General features: G+C 35.2%; 1 protein-coding gene across 4 annotated transcripts; it reads right to left on the bottom strand.

Moving 5' to 3' along the window:
• LOC109244812 (B3 domain-containing protein Os07g0563300-like) lies at positions 1635 to 15331 on the bottom strand. Of its 4 annotated transcripts, XM_019411985.1 has the most exons (14): positions 14825 to 14915; positions 14687 to 14748; positions 11674 to 11755; positions 11403 to 11501; positions 9002 to 9329; positions 8521 to 8860; positions 8186 to 8282; positions 7160 to 7334; positions 6793 to 6872; positions 6080 to 6472; positions 4437 to 4489; positions 4219 to 4332; positions 2760 to 2830; positions 1635 to 2630 (listed from the first exon to the last, which is right to left on the bottom strand). In XM_019411985.1, exons 2-14 carry the CDS (start codon positions 14698 to 14700, stop codon positions 1870 to 1872), a joined length of 2607 nt encoding a protein of 868 aa, XP_019267530.1. In that variant the 5' UTR covers positions 14701 to 14748; positions 14825 to 14915; the 3' UTR covers positions 1635 to 1869. The 4 variants fall into 4 exon arrangements, with proteins under 4 accessions (XP_019267530.1, XP_019267509.1, XP_019267515.1 ...); XM_019411964.1 differs by lacking the exon at positions 14687 to 14748 and having other exon boundaries at positions 14825 to 15331; XM_019411970.1 differs by lacking the exon at positions 14687 to 14748 and having other exon boundaries at positions 4437 to 4486; positions 14825 to 15331.

Here is a 22502-nt window from a genome sequence, read left to right as displayed (position 1 = left end):
TATAATTAAATTTGTATGTGATTTTAAGGATATGCGGTTTAATCCAACACGAACAATTAGGAATATCAAATAAGCGAGTTAGAAATTAAATAAACGTTCAAACCAGTAGTAATATTATGGATAAGCCTGAGCTTGGACTGCCCAATGACCTCGTTCTCGGTTGGACCCTCGGTTTAAGCCTAGTCATGAATGAAGAACAGAACAAATGAGCAAAAAATTTAATAATAGCTAAAAGGTAGAAATAAACTTGTTTTGTTTTGATTCGCGTGTTACAATGTGTGTTACAAAAGAAAAAGTTCCCATTTATATAGTATGAGAGTCTCAACCTCAGTATAAGTCTAAAAAGGGTAAAAATCTTCCTTTTCCGGTAAATACTGATCCATAATCGACATCGAGTGAGATCGTGCCGTGATATCCAGTTGGGCGCGAGTATCACGGCTCTTTATCCGTCATGCGTAACCGTTCACCATGCCTCCCGAGGTCTTAGAACTCAATCTTGGTCCCGGGGGCGTCGCTTTACCATACCCGATGACAGGCACATCGTTCACTCTTCCTGGATCTCGATACGAAGGGTCTCCTCCGTGCTCTCCCTCCGTTTTCTTATCAGAAAATCAAGGTAGGCATCACCCCAAAATTTACCCGTACACAGGCATATACATGAGCACTCCTGTGTTATTATATGTGACAAAAAGTATTTTTTACTCTTAAGGACATGACTTGATATGACCGATTTGATATAAAATTCCATTCTCTTATATGGAAAAAGAAAATGATAAAATGTAAAACTCGCACCACCATTATCATTTAAAAGGATAACCTTTGTACTTTGCATATAGTTGGATTACTTTATTAAAGCACTCGCTACTATTTTTTTCGAACGTTGGAATCTGAAACTTTTGGTTAACTAGAAAAATCCCGACCATTCATTTTTTCGTCTTTGATTATTGGAGCAAATGGGTGTTTTGGAAGCTTGAGTCACATATGTTTCAGTGACAAGATATGGGGACCAAAATGTGGTACAACTAACATAGTTGTTTGGGAGTTAACGAACTGTCGGTGAATTTGGATTGACCTTAGATTTTCCAACTTGCAATTGTCTCAATCTTTTGGGTCAAATTTTCCTGGACAGCAAAAAAATGTGATATAAAACCAAACTCACGGTACATCAGATATATAGTGAATATTTAAGAGTAGAATTTCATATTTTATTCTCGATTGTCAGAATTATATTTTTGAAGTAAAATCACGTTATTAGACACGAGTTGTAGCTCAGTTACCTTGTACTTTTGTGCTTGTGGTATATTCTGAGGATCGATCTTCTCCAACGAACAATAAGGCTCTAATCATTTTACAGTTAATCAGTCCATTGTTCTACTCGTTTTTAGCATCAATTTTCCTGTAACTTTTCACGGAACCATGGCTTCGCCCATAGCAAGCCAAAGTTCAAAGTTGCGCAAACATAGGCAACTCCAAATCCTCGAATCCATATCAGGCCTAATAAGCCTACAGTCATAGACATAGTAGAATGCCTGTTCTCGAGATGGAAGGGAAACCAATATAACTCGGGGCATTGTTGGCATTAAGCAACTTCCCGAGCGCAAAGTCCATGATTCAAATACCCTTTCACACAAAGATTGAACACTCCAAAACCCTTCCGGCCATTTATAATAATATGCAAGGCACCTCGCACCCATTAAAAAAGTAACCTGTGCGGAGAGGTTGCATCAGTTACTACACCTACCTATGTACAACTCTGGAAATGCATGATACCTGTAAAGCCTAAATATACATGTTACCACTATTCTGCAAGAGCACCTCTGATTTCTTATATAGCACAAGCTAATATTAGGTGCCGGATGGAGGAGTATCCTACTGGCCATTAGGTGCCAAAGATGCAGCCGTGCCTATAGATAAAGGCCTATTATGGTCTACATCAGTTTGATTAGTACCACCAACAGTAACACAATTATTCGGATTTGTCTCTCCAGTACCATCTCCATTTTCATGATTACCCGTGAAACTTCCATTCCCACAATGCCTGACATATTGCTCTGCAGCAACTTGGAGTATGCGCATTATGCTGCCAGAATCAGAGCCTGGTGAAAGCTCATCATCTCTCTCTGGCTTAGCATTCAGGTCAATTTCACCTTTAAATGGCAAAGCAGAAGATTTCTTCTCATTAGGGTAATTGGGATCATCTGCATAACCCTCATTGTTCAGCTCTCCCCGCTGTGGGCTAAAATGCCCTGCGTCATCATTAGATTCTTGAATGTCACCAGCATCAAGCAGTTGTCCAGCCAATTGCGGCTGCAGTTTTTGACAAGCAGCTTCTGCTTCTTTCTCTGATAACTTTTTTTCACGCTTCAGCATCAATGTTTTGAAACGACGCTTTACTGATTTACAGACAATACAATCACATGATTGCTTGTGCTTAGGACCTTTTCCACTTGGGGGCTGAATGCAGACAATGCAGGTACACCCAGGTCTATGACGTGGGTGCTTCGTCGTAGCCTGTGATGATGCTGGAAGAGTCTCTCCCTCGTCTAGAATAGCGAGATTAGCAAGTGCATCAAGCCCATCCAGAGCCTCAACGTCTGTTTCCTGTTTAGAAGCCTTCATTTTCTTGGCAGCTGCACAAAGATCATGTAATTTCAACAAACCTGAAGGGCCCCCAATTGATTGATCAAGATGAGGCAAAGACAGAAAGTATTGGCTCACTAGTGTAGAAATTTATGACCTACAGGGACCAAAACACTCGCCTTTATTAATACGAGGCAGTAGGTCTCTCAGATGATCTGCTGTTAATTCTTGATCTGCCGAGCACACAGACCTAAAAAGCAGAAAAATCATAAGCCAAAACATAATTGCAATTGAAAACTTGAATGAAATTCAGGTATTGACTAAACTATTTTGGAAATGAACTGACATTAGTTGATATCTACGTTAATGCAAAAGAAAGCCAGAAGCCATTTGCAGAACAACAATCACTGAACATGGAAAACTGGGAAGTTCTTAAATGATCAAAACTCATATAATGCAGGACACTCAGTTGTAAAATTCTAGCAAAGGTGCCAAGAACATATTATGGAGGTTGGTTCAAAGTCTAACTTTTTTTAAAGAACAGAAAACCGGAGGTGACATGAGAAAAATGCTATAGAGTTGATTAAACGGACAAACTGCTGAGAGAAGAGAGGAGACCAACCAAACATAGAAAACCTCATCAATGGTGAATTCCAGATAGCAAGGTTAAGACGGCCTTCAGAATAGGGAAAGGATCAATTTGTGTCCAGATGACAATATATTCAATGATTTTTATTATCCACCATTTGAAGTCCATTTGATCACGAGTGATTCACCAGGGGTGTCAATGGTTCGGTTCGGTCGGTTCTTTAAGAAATTTATACCATACCAATTTTCGGAAACTCAATTGTATATAACCAAAATTAGACTTTTCGAAACCGTCATAATCAACTCGGTTTCTATATGGTATCGGTAAGGTTCTGTTAACTTTCAGTAATTTAGTTTTAAAACATCGCATAAGAGTCACGTTGTTATTAGGATGTCTCATTTGTTATGTATAAGATAATAGCAGGTTTTAATATATAAGACATAAACGCAGCCACGCGGTGAGCACAAAGCGAACTATTCTTTCGCCTTTAACTAAAGAATATCGTGTGCTCGCCGCAAATAGTGGCATACGCCAATTATTTTAAGAGGGATTCTGAAGGAGGATCCCGCTGTTAAAAAAAATACAACACATAAAATATAGAGTAAGGAAGAAATCTCTTCCAATATAAAACAAAAAACATAAAATATAGGGTAATAGTATTCTATATGTTCGTCGGGTCCAATTTTTATTGAAAGAGCTTGTATCATGCAATGCTCAAGCGAGATTTTGATTTACATGGCAGAGGTTGTATTACTGCAGGTTGTGCACTCCCAAACCAACAACAAATACTGTTCTATCTTATAGAACAATTGATGAATTGTTAACCGAAAATTTGAAACTCAAGACATAAAGTCTAAATAACTAACAGGTAGCATCAGTACAATTTTGAAAAAATAGAATTGAGCTAGAGGTTGTGGAGTTCCCGGGATTGCTTTATGCAATCCTCTTCAGCGTTTACACTCACAAAATCATGCGTTGGGTATTTCCTTCATATATTCTATTGTCATTTAAGTGCATATTGTAGATATAATAAAGAATTTCCATCATACCTCTCAGAGTCCCATGAGTTTTCTGAACAAGTCCATCTTGATGGAAGGAGAGCACTGTCAGGAACTTTTCGCCACTTGAAACAGTCCTCACATTGTACCCATTGTATTTTTTCACTGGATGGGATGAATAAAGCATCAGCATTCATTCAATGCAATTTGACACATACCATGCAGAGCTAGTTGCATATACAACTAATAGTCAGAGTTTAGCAGTTTACCCCGAATGATCCACAGAGGGGATTGCAGGCCTGCCAATAATTGGTGCATCCTGCTAAGAGGAACAAGTCATGGATAAATAGGACGGGATTAATATCAGTAACAAATATTACAAGGACTACCAACACGAACTGACAAGTGGAGGGAAGATTGGACACATATTGCACGTTTCAGTATTAGCTACAAAATAATTGCTGAGTTTTTACAACCACTGAAAAGAAATTGCCAACAATAACCTCTCAGAAAGAAATGAGAGTAAAATAAGCATTGAAGAATATTACTCAACCGAAACTTCAACTAAGCAAATAATTTCATTATTTGAAAACATAACTCATTGCATAGTAAGAAGTATGTCATCACCAGATCCCATCTTGTTTTGGTGACATAATAAGTGTCTGCATACCTTGTGTTCCTTCTTTCTTTCTTTTTTCTGAAGTAGGAGTCCTCCTCAAAGTCCTCACACAAGCCAGTTTTAGATGGGCCAGCCAGAGAAGTGGGGCTCCGGAAAGCTCACACAGTAAATATACTGATAGTACTCAATTGAAAGCAGCATTGCCTTGACATAATGATTTAGAAGCAATGCAGATTTCACAGTCCAATGAGAACAGAAGCAGAGGGGGATCCAGCATCTAAGGTTTCCAGCACACAAGGTTTATTATGCTATATATGTGTAACTTTAAAAAATAAGTATATCCATCAAGTGGTGCCCCTCGTGCTTTTTAATTGTGGTGCTATGGAAGATAAAGTATATTGGACTATATATTGGCCTTTACCGGTTTACCCCCAACTTTTTGGATAAGGTAGGTGATTTTATCAATGTTGGTAAACTCCCACATCTAGCAGCATACCACAAAGTAGAGAGCATACATAGAATATGGTTCTCAACAAAAGAGACACAATCTTCTATACAAACAAAGACTTAATGGGTGCACTAACGTTAACAAAGAACAAGAGGCTATTTCTCAAATGTACAAAGTCATTTCCAACCCCACAAAACCTCTCCAATTTCTCTCCTTCAATAGGACCACACAAGGGGCTAGGAACCCAATATTGCTCAGATATGCAGTACATCCTTCACAGGTCCAGCATCATTCATTGTACTCCGAACCAGTTCAATACTATCCATACAATCATGTTGCACCTGAAAATGCAACAGGATGGGATCCCACGTCTTCGCTCAAGCATCCACACATAAAGCACAATCTAACATATGTAATCCTCCTCCTTCTCAAGTTCTCAGCTGTCAGTATCGGCCCCTTGGATCCAAACTGATAAGACTCTTTTAGGTGCCCCCTTCCCCCATTCTCAATGTGATATACCCTATGCTTCCAATGCGTACACTATTTCAATACTTTTCCTTTTTTTGGTGTGTGTTGTGTGGGTTTTTTGGGGAGGGGAGGGGGGGGGAGTATTTCTTACGGAACCTTGGAAAGAAATATGTGATTTACATTTCCAGCAGGAAGTGATAGCTGCACATCTTCCGAATGGAAAAATCAAGAGTGTGCTTACGAACACCATAAAGCATGCATAACAAAGAAAACTCATCATCTATCCTAGTTATATGCAAAAGCACATAGCAACTTAGAACTTCAGATCTATAACCAGCAAGAATTGGTAGACAATAAACTGCTAAAAAACATGGTACCTCGTATTCTTCAAACTCACAGCCTTCTATCACGATTACTGTAGGAGCATCACTTGAAGGTGGACGCATCAACCCTTGGGCTTGCACCACTGTGACCTTCAGCTCTACTAAGTCCTCATTGTCAATCCTCAAGCGTTTGCTTTTTGAACCCAGGGTGCTACTCTTCCTCTTACAACGAATAGAACGATTGTTTCCTATAAATTCCGTAGCCATATCATCGGACATTTTAGTTTCAGCCCAGGCAATTGTTGAATCTGCTGGAGCAACATGAGTGGTTGATGAAAAGCCTTTTTTAGTAGAATTTTCCAGAACTTCTTCAGAGAACTTGGTACTTTTAGTATTGACATTCCCATTTGTAACAACACCGTTACTGTTACTGCAAGCTTCACTTCCCTGTTAATAGAAGGCCAAGTAAGAACAAATGGAGGTCTGAATTCAACAGCTTTCCAAAAGAGACATGAGAAGCTCAGAACCTATACCCGATGAGCACCATGACTAACTGAGACACGTAAAAGTCTTGAAATCAGAAAGAAATTGCAGAAAGGATCCATATGGTTTATTATCCCTATTCTGACATGCTTTTCTTGTTAGCCAAGGTTTAATATTTTCAGCGTAGAGGTCTTAACTTTTGTTTCCAGATAATCTCAGAGCTTGTAAATTAAGACAGTACACCACGAGGAGGCGAAGAAGCTACTAATTAGGAATTGGCAAACCTGATCTGCTGTAAGAGTAGTTGAGGCCTTTCTGCACCCCATGACCAACTTTCCTTCTGGCTCTATCCTACTGAATGTTACTGATGGAAAAAACACACTCAGTCAGCAAGATGCCTCTAACACGCGGACAGAAATTAAGAAAAGTAAACGAATTTAAGGCCTACAGACAATTCCCTACTGATATCGCAAGCCAAGAATGGCAGTTCAATAGTTAGCCACCCAAACGATCAAAATATCAAATAAGCCACTACGCTCTAACGACAAAAATATTTCTCTTCCGTTAAGAGCAATCTTTCTCACCTTCCCCGCCAGATCCATCAAGGAAGATAAACTAGAAAATAATTAGTTGTAGAACAGATGAAATTACCTATGTCACCTGCTTGCAATTGCATCGATTGTATACAAGGCGTCACCCCTTCCAAGACATACATACGACTGTTATTATTAGGCCAAAATCTGAACTGAAACATCCATTCCTTCCCTTTCAGATCTTGCACCTTGAGAGGCAACCCTTCTGGATTAGAAATTGGTGGAAAATAGGCCTTCATCAAAGTAAAACTTTGTCAGAACAGGAAAAGAATGTGATACCTTTCAGTTAAAAGGGAGAAAATATGTATAGATTAATCAATTACGCAATAATCCTCAACGAATTTGATCAGTGAATTTTTTTCTCAACCAGCTTACGAATGGAGAAAGCGAGAACTTCAGCAAAGAATTGGTACTAGGAGACAATATCAAAAGCTATGTACCGTGAACAGAAATAATGAAATAGATTTATTAAAGACGAGCAAATCCTATACAACCCCTGGCCCAAAGTAGATAGAATTATTTTCTATTTCATTTGTGTGCCTTTACCCCTTCGGGAAAGGCATGCGCACAGGAGCCCTTCCTAGATTATAGAGACACACACAACTCACTCGATGTACTTTCACTACCACACCCTTCCTACAAAACAAGAGCAACCATTAAGGCATTTGGATATACACTTATTTGCAAATACAGAAATATTATTTGCAAATCAATGTTTGTTTTCCAATTTTGTTCATTATTTCAACTTCAACTTGAAATAAGAATCTGAAGTCGAAAAACTGCGAGTATTTCAAGTGATACATAGGTTGTTTTTTGCTCACAAAACTTCTACTTCTCTCTAAGTGAAATTTATGTCCAAATACTCTTTTTCAGCTTCAAATACTCAATTTTTTAAATTCACCCAAATATTGTCCAAACAGGAAGTCATTTGATAGAACACTTGTATTTTCTAACACCTATTGAACACAAAAATTTTCTTAGATACTCTAATGTTTCAATAACCAAGTTTTTTTTTTTGGATTTGTTCAATCCAGAAGGAATAACAGATCTGGAAAAAAAAAAAGAGTAGAGCAAAGGAGCTCACCTCAGCACATTTCTTCGGCAATACTAACCGTCCTATCCTGCCAGCGTCACTAGCACTTAGCATCTTTTCAAACAAAGGAGTAATTACAGAATTTGAGCTAAAACATTGTCAAGGTTGTAAACAATGAGCTGACTTGCACCCAACCACTTGGCGAATAAACATATCCTTGTAATTTTGGCAAACGAGCATTGCACCAGATGCATTAGCAATCAGCAAAGACGCAGTGCATCCCAAACGAATTTTATATAGTACAACCATGCATAATATAACCACAGGAAATTATTTCATTAAGACATCTCCATTAGTTCAAAAGGTCCTTTAAAAACAAAGGATACTCTCCAGATATTTGTTGTAGCTCTTCATCCGTTATGCGAGGCCAGTAACGAGGAAGTAAATGATGCTTTCCTCTCCCATCTCCACGGGTTTTCGAATTGCGCACTTGAGTCTCTCCAGCGTAATCCACCGTAGCATGACCACCAAGCTGCTTCCCCAAAGGAGTCGAAAGTGTGGTTTGTTGTTGGAGACTAACAGACACCTTACTGTGATCAGTTGGTTCATTTTTGCAAGCAGAACCGATAGTCAAAGAAAAACTGGGAGCAGAAAGATCATTCTTTGCATAAGATAATTGTGGTGGACCACTTATACAAGACTTAGGGGGCTCCTCATGATTAAGACCTGTAAGACAATGGTTACTCCATATTAGAACAGCCTAAACCTGTAATTATCACCGTAGTAGAACATCTTAGATATGAGTAAACCAAGAGCATTTCCAGTTTTTTTTTAAAAAAAATCTATGTGGTAAGTGAATATCAGTACCAGCATATCCATTTTCAAGTGTTCCTGGTACACCAATCTTCAGCTTTCCATTCATCAACTTTTCACAAGAGTCCTTCCTGTTGTTGTCGGAGGACGAGGCAGACGGTCTCTCACCAAGACAAAGTCTGTCGACGCTGCCTGTGGCATCAAGAAAGGGTGTCCTGGGCTGCAACTCATTTTGAATGGCGGAACCATTAAATAAACTTGGTGCTTGTCGCCATGGAACAGGACCAGAACCAGCTATTGGATTCCAATTAGTGACGTCTTTAATTCTTTCAGGCTGCAGAGGATGGAAAAGTGAAGGTGGAGGCCAGGCAGGATTTGGGGTCTGATCAAATATGAATATGAAGTCAAAATTAAGAAAAAAAATTTACTTATTGACAATATGTTGATGAAGACAAAAAAACTCTTATGCATACACACAAATCAAGCCAATAATACTATTAAACTTAGGAAATGTTCTAAAATAAAATAAAAAGGTAAAAATGAAGAGCATTTCACAATGTCGACAGTATCATTGGCTTGCTTCTACGTCTGCATAAGAGTTTTTTAAAGTGCACCACATTTTGTTTAAGAGTTTATCTAATATGGATACACAATCTTCTTTTTTCCTTTCTATTCTTTTTCTTTTCCTATTTTTTGTTTGTGCAGGAGGAGGGGTGCATTTTTTGCTTTGATATTGTTCATCCGGTCAGTGTAAGCAATTTCAATGGGGCAAAACATGCAAGAGAGAAAATTACCGATACATAAACTGTCAATTTATAGATAAGAATTCCCCAAGATCACAGGGAAACACTCTTAGATAGGGCCATCACTCACACTCCTATTTACCTTGACCATAGCTAGCATATTAGCGGCTCAGCTGTATAACTTACACGAGGCCTAGGATGGAAAAATACCAATTCAGTAAGCTCATGCTAGGTACACAAACAACTTCAACTAAGAGATCAAAGTGTGACATCTGGAGGACCAGGCTTAGCTCCAACCTGTGAAAGGATAGGTCAAATGGCAGCAATGACCTGGGTAATTGGAAGCAGAAAAATAAATTCACCCTAATGCAACATAGTTGTATTTTTCTTCGACCACTTCATCTTAGCCAAAAGGCCGAGAAAAGAATTATTTGACCCCTTCCTCAAACTTCCAAAACAACTAAAATATTTACCAGAAGCATTTGCTGGGGACAGAAAGGCAAGTATAAGGAGGAGCTCCATATTTTTTTTCTTTGATCGGTATAAGGAGGAGCTCCATATTGTTGTTGGAAAAACAACAATCAGTATTGTGAGGATAACATTGTCATTAGAGCTTTATCAAGTTCCAGCGCGAGCATCAGTGATTTCCATCAGCAGCATCGAGCATGAATAATAAGCATCATAGTCATCAAAAGAATATTGTCGATTGACCCGTGATCTAGAGAGAGAAGCTCCCCCTTTTTTCTAGATTTTAAAATTTGAATACACAGTAACATTACAAGTTATAGTTCTAGAAGGTTGGCGACCACTTTTCCAACAAGCCCGCCAAATCCGATGAACACTAAGATTATTGTTTTTCAGATTGAATTGTTTCTCTGAGACATAGGAACACGTATCCAGCAAGGCCATTCAGACAAGACCCTTGGCAAGCACTATCTCAATGGTGACCTTTGGTAATCAAAGCTGGGAAATGAAGAAATTTTCCAGTCTCAATGGATGGAAATGTTAAGCTATTGAATTTCCTCAAAACTTGCTTGGCTGGAAGATTCGATCTTTGTAATGGACAACAGATCTAACCGTTGATTGGGCTGTAAAGGTATGTAATTTAATGTAAGACATAAGAATGCTTATGGAAGGTAATCACTGCAGGGGCGAAGCTATTCTTAGTGCTGGGACGATGAACTTTTACCACAGCCTGTACTGGGTTGGACAAGAAGAATGTTTTGGTCATTACGGCGGATAGAGTTCTTCAAAGTGATGAAATTATGCAGATTTCACATTGACATCTATCAATAGTTAAATGGTAACCAGGAACAGAGGCAGATCAAACTTTGTGCTAGTCGAAGATGGATTGTTGGGATTTCACATGGACTTATCCTAACCCATGTGAAATCCTAGCTTTGGTTAAGTTAAGATTTGAGATATGAACCCTGCTTCAGAACTATGGTTTTATTTTTTGTGTAGGTTAGTGGAAATCCTAACTTTGGTTTAAGTTAAGATTTGAGATAAGACCAGATGCCGGAGGGAAGGGTCGTAGTTTTTCCTTTTCTGATTTGTGCTTGTTTCCTTTAGATTGATTGGGCTGAATTTGTAGTTGTTTGTTGTACCATACCACTGAAAGTTGCCACATCTTGGTGAAATTTTAATATAAATATTTAAAAAAGAACTAGCATCACATCCACTAGATCCAAGGGAGGATAGATGACTCTTACCAAAATAAAACTTTTCCTTGCACAGGATAAGCACTCAATACCTCCAGCATCCAACAAAACGAATGTATGGAAAGAGACAATGCATCCACAATGAATTTGCTGCATAAGGAAAACAAATCCCATCAAGACTCAAAGAAATTCTCGCAACAGGAGAAGCATGAAACACAAAGGTGTAGCATGACCGTGTCCAGTATAAGGATTAAAAAAAGTTCCAACATTGTTGGAACTTCATAACAGCAACAAGTAATGAAAAAGGAAATGCGTCACTCACCTTTCCACAAGACTCACAAGATCTCCATCCAGAAGTTTTGAGGTGAAAAGTCTCACAAAACTTGCCATCATCATAAGCAGAACTACGCGAACATTAATATACATTAACTCCAATCAAAATTATAAAAAATTGAGATGTCCAATGGACTATCACTAGCATAAGGTAATGTACAACATATACCATTGACCAAAAGATCTATTTACATCATAAAATAATCAATTAGGAGTTTCAGCCAGTTACTCAACAGTTAAGGCATGCCTTCTTTTTAGCTTGTATTTTCTGAGCATGTCGTCGACACTTGATAAACATTGATTTATGGTCAGAAAAAGGAGATAAAAGAATAAAGCTGACAAACTGTTGTGTACCCAAAAGAATATCTTACAGCTAATTTTCACAAGATCAATTTCAAGCTCAAATGAGGTCCAAACATGACCATAATGGAGCCAATAAAAGCGAGAGAACTGAATTCTGAGTTTCAACTTAATTCTACTTATCACCTTTTCTACTAGAAGAGTTTTTAAAACTTTCTTTCCACATATGAACTGAACATTTAAGTAGGTTATAAGTTTAACCAAATCTCTATTTAACTGCTCACCTAAAATGGTCATCATAGTAGGACCATCTTTTCATGACTCAAGTCCCATACTTATGAAGCACATATGTGAAAACAACATAAAAGAAAAGATAAATGGTCAGTTCGTCGGGGGATTACGTCCTTTGACTACTTTATCTATGGTTACCTCTCCTTTTTTAGAAGGTAATGATTGTATTAAGATAAACTAAGAAAGTGCTACAAAAGTGTGTACATCCGTAGCCAAACCACGATTCAGACTGCATCTCTAACCTATTCCTATAGGGCATCTATAAGATCTAACCTTGAAAGTAACAAGAAACAAAATTTTACTGTTCTGTATTTTCAAGTAATCTACCTTAATATGCCAATAGTGACCCAAAGGAATAAGACTCAATGATTAGTTATTTTAGTAATAATGGTCTATGGACCACCTTGCGTGCATTTCGACTAATTTATTGGGTACCTGCTACCTCTTAGCAACATAGGTATGGGGTAACTCTACACCAAGGTTTATATAAATCGTAGGACATCACCTAGCATTTATTGCCTTTGCTGGGATTTGAACCAAGGTTTGTCATGGTTCATTCTATATTCATTGACCACTAGGTCACACCCTTAAGTGCGACTTGATGCTAGTCATAGTATAACAACTAGCATAAAGGTATCATTACTACGAAACCTAATGTTATCTCCTGGTAAGCACATTATATGCCAGGTTACATATGGATACGGATAGTTTAGTACCTAAATAGCACAGTACAGCAAATGATATAAATAGAATCCTTGATATGTCTCTTTATTAAACAAAGTTGAGCTCATTTCTCTTCGGGGGATTTAGCACAGAACTGAGTTAACAGGAAAACATGTTTCCTAATCCCAAGACGGTGATTTTAGTTAGGACAAAGTTCAGACCAAAATCATGGGGTCATATTTTTTTATAAATTAAATAAATTGATTGATGTAAGAAGGAACAAACTCATGGAATGATGATGGCCCTAAAAAATTAAATTCCCATTAAATTTATTTATTTTCTGAAATTTTTACTGAGAGAACAAAATTTTAGCACCCCCAGAAAAGATTATTACTTTCTGCCTAGTGGAGGTAAACTAATTTATTTGCTGACGAGCATTCGTCAGGTACTAGACATATTTCAAAGCAAAAAGGGATTGTAATTTGCAGTATCTCTATGTGGTTCCACATTCTGCAACTATTTATAAAACACAGAAACAATTACTACATCTCCATTTTCGCTTAACCATAAAGTTGATCAACAATTTTGGTCAAAAATAACTTATCAAAATATTTTGTTTTAATAAGGAAATAACTTATCATAATTTTGGTCATAAACTTATCAAAAAAAATTGGTCAAAACTAGGCTGGCGGAATGTAAAATGCAGCAACCAAAAATGGTATAAAGAGGGTATACATATAAAATAACAACTTTTACGTGGATAGTTTTCCATCTAAAATGTTTCGGTGCAAGAAAAGGAAAAAGTCTTGAAATCGTAATGCATATCCTCAGTCTATTAGCCCAAGCAGAAGCAAAAGCACTCCTTCCTCGGCATCCACATAATTGTATCACATGAAACATAATAAAGACATCATAGACCTAAAGCAGTGCAGACCAAGTAACATTAGCTAAATTAAGCTAAACTTTAACAGCTTGTTTGGATGGTTGTTCCTCATTGTATCGTATTGTCTTGTTATCACAAAACAATGTTTGTTTTGATTGTTTCATTAAAATTGGTTGTATTGTATTGTTAAATCCATTAATCCGGAACAATGAAAAGTCCCCTTTTTTAAAACAACCGATTTGGTGTGGTGGGTTGTTTCCTATTTTTTTTTCAATTATGGCCTAACTTATTACTCCACAAATCTATTTTACCCTTTACCTTTTTTTTCTATTTAACTCCAAATCTCCAACCTATAACCTGCTTTATTTTTTTCCAGAACTTCTACCGCCAACGTTAAAGGTGTTTTGCCGCCTTCTATTTTATTTTTTCTCCTAATTTGCTTTTAACTCAATTCTAATTAGTTGTGCTCCTTTGTTTTGCTTTTTTCTGTCTCGCTCCTTTGTTCTATTTTCTTAAGGTGTTTTGCCTTCTTCTATTTTATTTTTTTAAATTATTTTTATGCATAATTTTTGATAAATTTAATATTTAAACAATTGATAGTATTTTAGTAAACTTATCAGTTACAATACAGTACGATACAATCAAACCAAACAGCAAAATATGATTTAACAAGAACAAAAAATACAATCTATCCAAACATTGTATTCATAAAACGATACAATACAATACAATACATTATAAACGATGGAGACTAGTGATCCAAACATAGTGTAAATCTAAAGTAAGCCTAACGATATAATACTCGGAAACAAGAAGAAAAATCAAATCTTTGTAAATAATAACTAAAGATATAATTGTTTTTTACCATATCATTTTCATTTAGACTTGTCAATTCAGTTACTCAATAATTTGTCTTTTGAAATAATGCTACAAAAAAAAAAAAAGCGTCAAAAAATTCAAAATTCAAAATTCGAAAAAGGTTAAAGAAAGGAGAAAAGCTTACGCGCAACGATCACAAAGGTCAGCGAACTCGCCCGTGCGACGGCGCCAACCTTTCTTCGGCCGTTCAACAAATTGGTTGCAGTTGGTGTTGAAGCAAACCTTCGTGGCCGACGACGGCGCAGCGGACGACGACATCGGATTTCACCAAACTTACAAACAACCACTACATATAAACCCTAAACTTAGAAACAAGCGTGCGAAAAAAGAAAAAGGAAAGTAAAAGTTTTTCGTCAACAGTAAAAAGTATGATTAGAGTAGAAAATTCACATTAAAGATGGACAAAGAAGGTATGTTGAAAGTTGAAACCCTAGAGAGAGGGAGCGGAGGAATTTTAGAGAGAGAAATTGAAGTGATGGAGTGATAGAGAGATTATAGCCATTAGAGAGAGCGAAAGAGGGTTTAATTTGCAGACTGAAAGATTTTAGAGAGGAAAGAGGAAAGAGTAAGCAGTGAAGTGGCATTGGATTTTATATATCACCCTTATGCACTCTGTGTGTGTGTGTATTTGGCGTTTGTGCTTTTACTCTAAATTCGTAACTCGTTGTTGTCGTCCTTTTCATTGGAGGAAAATTCCACGTTATCTGAAATATTGAAATTACCATTTTATACTTTTCACCTGAGCCCTGAGATATTTTGAGCCTAAGTGGAGGGGCATTTTGGAAAATGTATTTCATGCTTGGGATAGTTGTAGGTCAAAGTACTACTACCATTTTGACTAACGTCGTTTGGTTTTAATACGACTTATGCTGGGATAAGTTATGCTCGTATTAGTTATTTTGGTATTATTTTTTAATTCACTGTTTGGTATATTGTATTAAAAATAACAATTGCATAATTTCTAAGAAGAATGTATAAGTTATTCTGGCACTAATTACCCCACCCCCTACAAGGTATAAGTTATTCCGCTACTAATTTTAATCCCGGGATAACTTATACCAAGTTTGCTAACCAAACAAAATATTAGGGTGATATTAAATTTTTATACAAACGTTATATCACTTACACCTCATACCAAACGATCCTTAATAGTAATATGATTCTTTGTACATTTACTTAATATGCTTTTACAATATTATTAACTTTCCGTATCTAAACAAGTAAGTTTTGTTTTAAAATGAAAACAAATTAATGTTTGAATCCACTGGAATTAAATGTGCAGATTCTCACACTATAAAACTCTGTTATTGTTTCTTATTTAGATAAAGGAGGTAATAAACTAGTTTTTGCTAAAAGTCGCAATCATGTTAATTACTTGGGTCTTGGGCAACTATATGTTATTTCTAAAAAAAATAATATACGACAATTTACAAAGTTTATTAAGATAAATATCTGACTACAAATTAGCTTTGGAATAAGACTCCAAATGGTCGAACATTTTTGTGAAGTCACTTGTGTGAAGAAAATCAATATATGTTAGTTGACTTGTGAGTTAAGTTACTTCATGAACACGGGAGCGTTGGAAAAAACATGCAGTTCTAACACGTACTCTCCTTTCGTCCAAAAATATGACCAGTTCGAATTAAAAAGTAACTCATGTAATCTTTGGAATAAAATCGATATTGATTCTTTATTTGAAAGTAAATTAATGTTAAGAACTACATCAATCTTATTATAAAAGTAATATTTTACATATAGTTGTCCCTATATGACTATGTGAGGTGACGGACATATATATATATATATATTCTCATGCTTGAGATAGAATATTAGCTTTATATGTTTTAATTGGTTTACTTTCATATTTTTTGAATAGTATCATTTACCATCCCACAATATTCTGAAAACTCTGATGACCGGATTCCAGCGAAATCGCCGGTGACCACCCCGGTAACCATGATCTGACAATGACATTTATTTAACTATAGTATATAAATTATCAATCGCCCATAAAGTAGTAACGATATTGTAGATATTAAAATTGCGTTGAGAAAATAAAATCAAGACCGAAAAATATCGCAATCATCGTAGTATTTAATTTCAAATAATTTGAGTGTTACAATCTCTATGAATTCTCTATGACATAAGTTTGAACTTGGTTTCTTGAACTTGAACTTGATTGCTTGAAGCTTGAAACTTGTGGAGAAATTTACGACGTTTGATCCACGAGCTCTTTCTTGCTTCTTATTATAACTTATGGTGTCTTTTCTGGGTTATGAAGACCCCTATTTATAGTTGTGGGAGGGAAGAGTTATGATAAGAAGAAACATCTTTCCGACCAATCAAATCGAAGTGTGACAGGGCCGCATTTGATTGGCCAGAACATGTCACTTGCACACGTGGCGCGATATCATTAGCCTTTTAGTGTGACTTGGTATGCCTTGTCATTTTGACATGTGGCATGATCCTATTGGCTCTTCTGCTTGACTTGGCGTGCCACATCATATGACGCATGACGGTTTCTAGGAAGATGACATCTTGGTTTAATGTAGTGGGCTCATCACTTTAGCCCGACTAATGGGCTAGCCCAATGGATTAAGACTTCTTTATTTAAAGGAAAATTTTCGTATATATACCATATATGAAACTATATTACCAAATATGTTTATAGTTTGCATATTACCATTCATACTAATAGTATTTCTATATAATATATACAATGCATTAAATAAGGAATCACTGTAGCTTTATGATTCCTTATTTAGGCGAGGTAAAAAAGGAGAATTAAATATTCTTCCAGATCTTCCACAACGCAAATCACGCACATTAATCTTCTTCGTCAGTTTCGTTTCAAATTTAGCGTCTCTGCTTTTTCGATACACTGTGTTTCAAACCTTTTTTCTAATTTCACAAATCAAAAATGACTAAATCTTCTACAATTCTTCTACATCAAACGCAATTATGTCCAAATTTCAGTAATACAAAGCAAAGAAAAAGAGAGTAGCAATTCCACCATTGACAGCCATTAAAAAGCTTTGAAGCTTTGAATTGAAATTTGAGTTTTCAAAAATCATTATTTGTTTGGATTGGGTGTTGTTGCAAATAATTGGGAATATGGTTTGGAGTTTATATCTCAATTTTAAGGGGTTTTGGTGAAGACTAGACTTGGTTTTGGCTGAATTTTGGATTGAAACTCGAAGAAGAAGAAGAAGACATGACATACATTATATTGCAGAAATTGTAGAAAAATTGTAGATAAATTGTAGAAAAATTGTAGACTGTTGTTTATTTATTTTTCTTTTATTCATTACCTATTATACGAAAGTTGAACAACATTGTATAAAAATTGTATTTAAGTGGATGATTTAGTACTGTTTTGGACAAAAATATGTATCAAAAATGTGAAACATACATTTCAGGGGAAGCATGTCGAGTCCAAATATGTACCCAGTTTGTAGATATTTTGTAGATAAATTGTATATTATTTGTATTCTGATTGTAGATGCTTTATTTTCTGTTTTTACAAATAAAAAACGACTAAAACTTCTACAAATCTTCTGAAAAAACGCAATTATGTCAAAAATCCCAATTATGCTACAATTGAATGGGAATTGAGATATTAAAATTCAATGTACCCAGTTTGTAGATATTTTGTAGATAAATTATAGATTATTTGTATTCTGATTGTAGATGCTTTGTTTTCTGTTTTCACAAATCAAAAACGACTAAAACTTCTACAAATCTTCTGCAAAAAACGCAATTATGTCGAAAATCCCAATTATGCTACAATTGAATGGGAATTGGGATATTAAAATTCAATGTACCCAGTTTGTAGATATTTTGTAGATAAATTATAGATTATTTGTATTCTGATTGTAGATGCTTTGTTTTCTGTTTTCACAAATCAAAAACGACTAAAACTTCTACAAATCTTCTGCAAAAAATGCAATTATGTTGAAAATCCCAATTATACTACAGTTGAATGGGAATTGGGATATTAAAATTTAATGTACCCAGTTTGTAGATAATTTATAGAAACATTGAAATTCTGTATTTTCATATTAATTTTCAAATGATATGTAGTTTTGTTGTAGATTAAATGTAGAAAATAAGCCATTGTGAGTCTTATTTGACTCATTACTCACATTCAACCTATTCTACAAATTCACGCCTCTTTAAATACAATACAACCATACTTCTTGAATTTAAAGGTATAGCAATATATATAACTTAAAAAACATCTTCTCCTCTGCACAAGTTAGCTCCAAAACAGACGAAGTGGAATAACAAGCTCCCATCAAAACTTTTAACACAAAAACACAAAGCTGAAAAATAAATAAACAACAGTCTACAATTTATCTACAATTTCTGCAAATATAATGTATGTCATGTCTTCTTCTTCTTCGAGTTTCAATCTGAAATTCAGCCAAAACCAAGTCTAATCTTCATCAAAACCCCTCAAAATTGAGATATAAACTCCAAACCATATTCCCAATTATTTACAACAACACCCAATCCAAACGAATAATAATTTTTGAAAACCCAAATTAGAATTCAAAGCTTCAAAGCTTTTTAATGGCTGTCAATGGTGGAATTGCTGCTCTCTTTTCCTTTCCTCTTATATTACTGAAATTTGGGATTGAGAGATAGAGAGAGACGTAGAGAGAATTCTCAAATCTTTGCAACAACATCCAATCCAAACAAACAATGTCTTTTGAAAACCCAAATTTGAATTCAAAGCCTTGGCTATGGAAGAAATAATGGGATTTTGATACAGAAATCGTGGGTGTGGGAGGGAAACGTGGGTGAAGGTGTGGGAATTGGAGAGAGAAACGTGGGGGGGAGTGGTATTAGAAGGAATATACGGTACCATTAAATTAGGAGTGTAATTAATACCCTTAAAAACCACTAATGGTATATAATTGGTAATTAGATATACTAAATGTAATTATATCAAACCTTAAACATTGAGGGTAATATAGTTTCCTATATGGCATAGGAATGTAAAAATTCCTTATTTAAATTAATCCATATATATTAGACTTATATAACTAATTCAATTATATTAACCCAATAAATTTGTTTGAACTAATATATCTTGAATTTAAAATATAGTACAAATTATTTTACGACTTTTATTCTAATAAAATTTATATACAGATATATTGAAAAAGATACTTTGGACTTTCTCTAGCCAAGTGATGTAATAGCTGAAAAGTTGGAGTAATAATTTTGGAATCCAAGTTCGAATTCCAGCAAAAGAACACTAATAGATGAATTCTTCTTAGTTGCCAATTATAAAAATAGAATATTCTCTATGGTCAAAGAATATATGAGATGTTGTATTAATGTTAAAAATTATTATTATTATCATTAATAATAATAATAAAAATTAAACAATTCAAATTCGCCCTTGAACTTTAGAAAATTAATAGTCATTCATGCCATCTTTTAAAAATTTGGTTAAAATGACCTCGTCGTTACAACATGCGTCCACCTTTTAATTGTTGTCAATATATCTCTTTCATGCTCGATTATTTTATGTTAGAACATTTCAATGAATGTTATTCCGATCCAAATGGTCTTATTATGCGTCACATGCCAGGAAGTATTATTTTCTTTTCGTTCCAAATTTAAAATATAACTGATACAATTAACTGGTCTGTGCGCCTCTTAAAGTATCATATACGCCCTTTATTTTCAACAAAGTTATACCTTGGATATTTTAGCTATCTATATTGACCATTGTAAATAATAGTCACGTAAAGGAGGCACTTCTGTTGTCAACAGAAAAGGAAAAAAAGTCCAAATTTATCATAACTTTATAAAATTAGTCGTTTATCCCCCCCCCCCCCTTTTTTTTTCTTGTCTAAGAAGAAAAACCTATTTAATAGGAACAAATTGTTATTTATCTGTATTGCTGTAAGTAAATAAAATAGTAATCTTTCTGAAAAATAAAACAGAAAGTTAGTAGAAACAATTCTGAAAAATAATATTCGAACTTCAAAATAATTTTTGAAACGTTGAAGGCACAAATCGAGCCCACTGAATACACAATGTGTCCTTAAGGAAATTATTCCCCTCAAGTACCCGAGGTTATGGAATATATCCTCCCATGATAAAACGATTTAACTCACCAGTGTATCGGTACCTAAAACTCTGGTGATCGGCGAACCACTCGATGGTCGTAAAACGGGGGATTTGCAGCGGTACCCACTTTTTATGTCACCTTTTAACCTATACCCTGTTTTTAAAAATTATTGATTTCGTAACCAACTAACAGAAAATCCGTGTTAATATGACCATTATACCCCTTCCAAAACATATAAAAGTGTGTCACTCCTCCGTATTCACAGATTCAAATTACAGATCTCCTCCGTATCTCCTCCTGAGAACGCGTCTCGTATTCAAATTCAAATTCAAATACATTGTAAGTATTCAAATTCATCTCCAGAATTCAAAATAGTTTTTGAATTTTATGTTTTCTGGTTGTTTGACGAATTTCAGTGAAGGAATATAAATTCCATATTCAAATCAAATTCATCTCCAAAATTCAAAATGCTTTCTGATTAATTCACTGAATTCTAATTTAATGTGTGATATGTTAGTAACATATTGCACTAAAAAAATTTCGGCCTAACAGCTGAAGTTTTTTATTTATTACTTAAAAACTTCAGAGGGAACCTGAAATTTTCCTCCAACACTGGTTAAATTAAAAAATGATATTGCACTAAAAAAACTTCGGCCAAGCAGCTGAAGTTTTTTTGTTATTACTCAAAAACTTCAGCATATTTTCCAATTTTCCACATACACTGGCTAAATTAAAAAATCATATTGCACTAAAAAAACTTCGGCGTAACAGCTGAAGTTTTTTATTTATTACTTAAAAACTTCAGAAGGAGCCTAAAATTTTCCTCCTACACTGGTTAAATTAAAAAATGATATTGTACTAAAAAAACTTCGGCCAAGCAGCTGAAGTTTTTTTGTTATTACTCAAAAACTTCAGCAGGAGGCTGAAGTTTTCCACATACACTGGCTAAATTAAAAAATCATATTGCACTAAAAAAACTTCGGCCTAGCAGCTGAAGTTTTTTTGTTATTACTCAAAAACTTCAGAAGGAGCCTGAAATTTTCCTCCTACACTGGTTAAATTAAAAAATGATATTGCACTAAAAAAACTTCGGCCAAGCAGCTGAAGTTTTTTTGTTATTACTCAAAAACTTCAGCAGGAGGCTGAAGTTTTCCACATACACTGGCTAAATTAAAAAAATCATATTGCACTAAAAAAACTTCGGCCTAACAGCTGAAGTTTTTTATTTATTACTTAAAAACTTCAGAAGGAGCCTGAAATTTTCCTCCTACACTGGTTAAATTAAAAAATGATATTGCACTAAAAAAACTTCGGCCAAGCAGCTGAAGTTTTTTTGTTATTACTCAAAAACTTCAGCATATTTTTCACATACACTGGCTAAATTAAAAAATCATATTGCACTAAAAAAACTTCGGCCTAACAGCTGAAGTTTTTTATTTATTACTTAAAAACTTCAGAAGGAGCCTGAAATTTTCCTCCTACACTGGTTAAATTAAAAAATGATATTGCACTAAAAAAACTTCGGCCAATCAGCTGAAGTTTGTTTGTTATTACTCAAAAACTTTCAGCAGGAGGCTGAAGTTTTCCTCCTACACTAGCTAAACTAAAAATCATACTGCACTAAAAAACTTCGAATAAGCAGCTGAAGTTTTTTTGTTATTACTAAAAAAACTTCGAATAGTTCGTTCCTCTGCTATTTTTGAATTTAATA

The sequence above is a fragment of the Nicotiana attenuata genome, chromosome 2, assembly GCF_001879085.1.
Source record: "Nicotiana attenuata strain UT chromosome 2, NIATTr2, whole genome shotgun sequence".
NCBI classification, from domain to species: domain Eukaryota; kingdom Viridiplantae; phylum Streptophyta; class Magnoliopsida; order Solanales; family Solanaceae; genus Nicotiana; species Nicotiana attenuata.
Note: the sequence above shows the minus strand (reverse complement) of the source record. Positions and strands in the feature narration are given on the sequence as shown.